Genomic DNA, 3,000 nt, shown 5'->3' with positions numbered 1-3,000 from the left:
ATGGCACAGCAAGACGCCGTCCAGAAGGCGACGAACGAACAACTCGCCGCCATCGCCGCCATCTTGGCTCCTTTGGCCGGAAACTCAGGAGATCCGGCCTCGACGGTCCGAAAACAGCTGTTCGACACTTACCGAACAGCCGGCGCAGAAAACACGACGAACACAAACGCCGCCCAGGTTCAAACACCCGGTGGCGTAGACCTCGTCACCGTCCGGGAACTCGCTGAGCTTAAGCAGTCGTTCCTGGACATGAAAGACCGAATGCTCGAAGGGCCTACTGCAGCGCCGCTGATCGAACGCGTCATGGCCGAAACCCTAAAAACCCCTTTTTCCCGGCGAGTCACCGACGTTCGGTACCGACCAGCCGAGAAAATCCGCCTTCCGACATACGCCGGAAAGGCAGACCCAACCGACCACATCACTGCTTTCAACAGCGCGATGGGTCGAACTAACTTCTCCGAAGAGGAAAGAGACGCTGGCTATTGTCGCCTCTTCGTCGAAAGTCTTCAAGGACCAGCCCTCGGGTGGTTCACTGGATTGGAGCGAGACTCCATCCACGACTTTCACGACCTGACGACTGCATTCCTCAAGCAGTACATTATGTTTACGAGACAAGGAGCGACCTTATCTGACCTTTGGAATCTATCTCAAGGGGCGAACCAAAGCCTCCGTGACTTCATGGAAAAATTCAAAACGGTCGCCTCGAAGGTGCAAATTCCAGACAGCGTCGCCGTCGACGCGCTGATGAATACCCTCTACTTCAAGTCCCTATTTCGCGAGGATCTCTACAGAAACCCCACCACTTCGCTCCAGGACGCTATCGCGAGGTCGAACAACTTCATCCGAATGGAAGAAGATACAGCAGCGATACTCAAGAAACTGAACACAGCCGCTAAACCGGCGACTGCTCCAAAAGCTCCTGAGGCACGCCAAGAACCTCGACATCACGCCTCAGGCAACAAGTCTAACCATCCAAAGAGCTTCGTCTATGTGGTCGAAGACAAAAATCCGTCCCCGGGATCGATTGTCGTCGTACGCGAGAAAGGTTGGAACGTCTGGGAGAACGACGAGAGGCCGCAATCCTCTTCGGCACCTTCAACTTCGAGTCCTAGCCTGGCCGAGCCAAACCTATGGTGCAGCTACCATAAGTCCAAGGCGCACGACACGAGGAACTGCATGCATCTGGTCGATGCCCTCTTCTCATCCTACGAAAACGGAACAGCCAACATCGAGCTTCCCAAGCCCAGGCCAAACAACACCAAGAGCTGGAGCAAGAACAAAGAAAAGAAAGCTCAGAAGAATCAAGATAAGTCTGGAACTCAGCCAAAGCGCACAGAGGATGACAAGCGAAGCACAAGTCGAAGAAGAGCAACCTCGTAATCGTCGACGTGTCCAAGTCATCCTCGCACGACCAAGTCCCTCCTCAGATGAAGAAGAGGACAAACAGGTCCACAACTCGCACGAGTACTCCAGCAAGCGACCGAACGAGAACGTCGGACCAGAAGGATCAAACGACTTGAGGAACAAGCTCAGGTGAAAGTCGCAGACAACCGATCGCATCCGCGACTTTAACGACGATCTCCGCTCAATCATTGAAGAGTCCAAGGCCAGAAAGGTCGAGGACTCCAGTGCTCGATCCTATCTCAGGCCCCGAGTCATCGATCTTCGCGATCAGCTCAACTTGAAATCAGAAGATCTCAGGATCAAGCTCAGTCTACCTAAACGTTCAGACTTACGACGAAAGCTCGAGGAAGCGAAGTCCAAAAACAATGACAAACACGAACCCATTGTCGAGGACTCACCTAGCGACTTGAGAACTAAACTAAGAAACAAACGGATTGTCGAGCCGAATTTCTTAAACGTAATTATGGGTGGCTCACCTCCTTGCGGCGATTCAGTCCGGTCAGTAAAGGACCATCGACGGCAGGCAATAACCTCGAAGAAATGGCCATCGAAACCTGAGAATGATTCCTCGATCACTTTCTCACCTGACGATGCCATCGGCGTCCACCTACCTCATAACGACCCCCTACTCGTCGAAGTAGGAATCGCGAAGTGTGACGTCGCTAAAGTTCTGATCGATACTGGCGGTTTGGTCGATCTGATCTTTTGAGATACGCTCGATAAGATGGGAGTCGACTTGCGTGACATGAAACCGTCATCCCGCTCCCACACAGGATTCAACGGAGCTTCCGAGACGATGATCGGGACAATCAAACTCCCAGTCTATGCATGCGGTGTGACACGCACAGTCAAGTTCTCCATCATCCGAACAAAGGCCCCTTATAACGCGATCCTCGGGACCCCCTGGTTACATTCGGTCAAAGCAGTATCTTCGACGTACCATCAGTGCGTGAAGTTTTCAGGACTGAACGGCCAGGTGCAGACACTTCTCGGAGACCAGCAGGCTGCTCGTGATCTACTAATTGCAACGGTGAAGATGCTACAATCGACTCCCCGCATCAACGCAGTAGCAAAGCAAATCCAACCTTAAAGAAACGAGATCCTAGAAGTCGCGATAGACGACTCCGACAAAAGCAAAGTAGTTCGAGTCGGCGCCTTCCTCTCCGAAGAGATGCAACAGGCAATCGTCGACTTCCTGAAGAAGAACGCATCAACATTCGCTTGGACGACATCGGATATGAAAGGAATAAATCCCGCCATCATGTCCCACGAGTTGAATGTCGATCCAACCATCAAGCCTATTTGCCAGAAGAGACGCAAGCTCGGCCACGACCGAAGCAAAGCTATCAACGAAGAAGTCGAGCGACTCCTCGCAGCTGGTTCAATCACTGAAGTGCGATACCCCGAATGGTTGGCTAACCTGGTCGTCGTCAAGAAGAAGAATGAGAAGTGGCGCGTCTGCGTCGACTTTACCGATCTAAACAAGGCTCTTAACCTTGTGGTCGTGGGTTCGAGTCCCACGGTGGGCACCAAATGTTTGATCTGAGAACTGTCAACAAACTAGTGAATGAAAGAGACGAGGACTCGTCGGTGGGG

General features: G+C 52.4%; 1 protein-coding gene across 1 annotated transcript; it reads left to right on the top strand.

The window, feature by feature from the left end:
* Nucleotides 1-1,380, top strand: LOC106404108. Its single transcript, XM_013844860.1, has one exon. The coding sequence runs from the start codon at nucleotides 1-3 to the stop codon at nucleotides 1,378-1,380; it is 1,380 nt and encodes a 459-aa protein (XP_013700314.1).
* The last annotated feature ends 1,620 nt before the right edge of the window (nucleotides 1,381-3,000 follow it).

Source organism: Brassica napus, chromosome C5, assembly GCF_020379485.1.
Source record: "Brassica napus cultivar Da-Ae chromosome C5, Da-Ae, whole genome shotgun sequence".
Taxonomy (NCBI): Eukaryota; Viridiplantae; Streptophyta; class Magnoliopsida; order Brassicales; family Brassicaceae; genus Brassica; species Brassica napus.
The sequence above is the reverse complement of the archived record's forward strand: the minus strand, read 5'-3'. Positions and strand labels throughout refer to the sequence as shown.

Bases quoted from the DNA above. Each gene is read 5' to 3' on its own strand.
- LOC106404108 (XM_013844860.1), top strand. From the start codon at position 1: ATGGCACAGCAAGACGCCGTCCAGAAGGCGACGAACGAACAACTCGCC.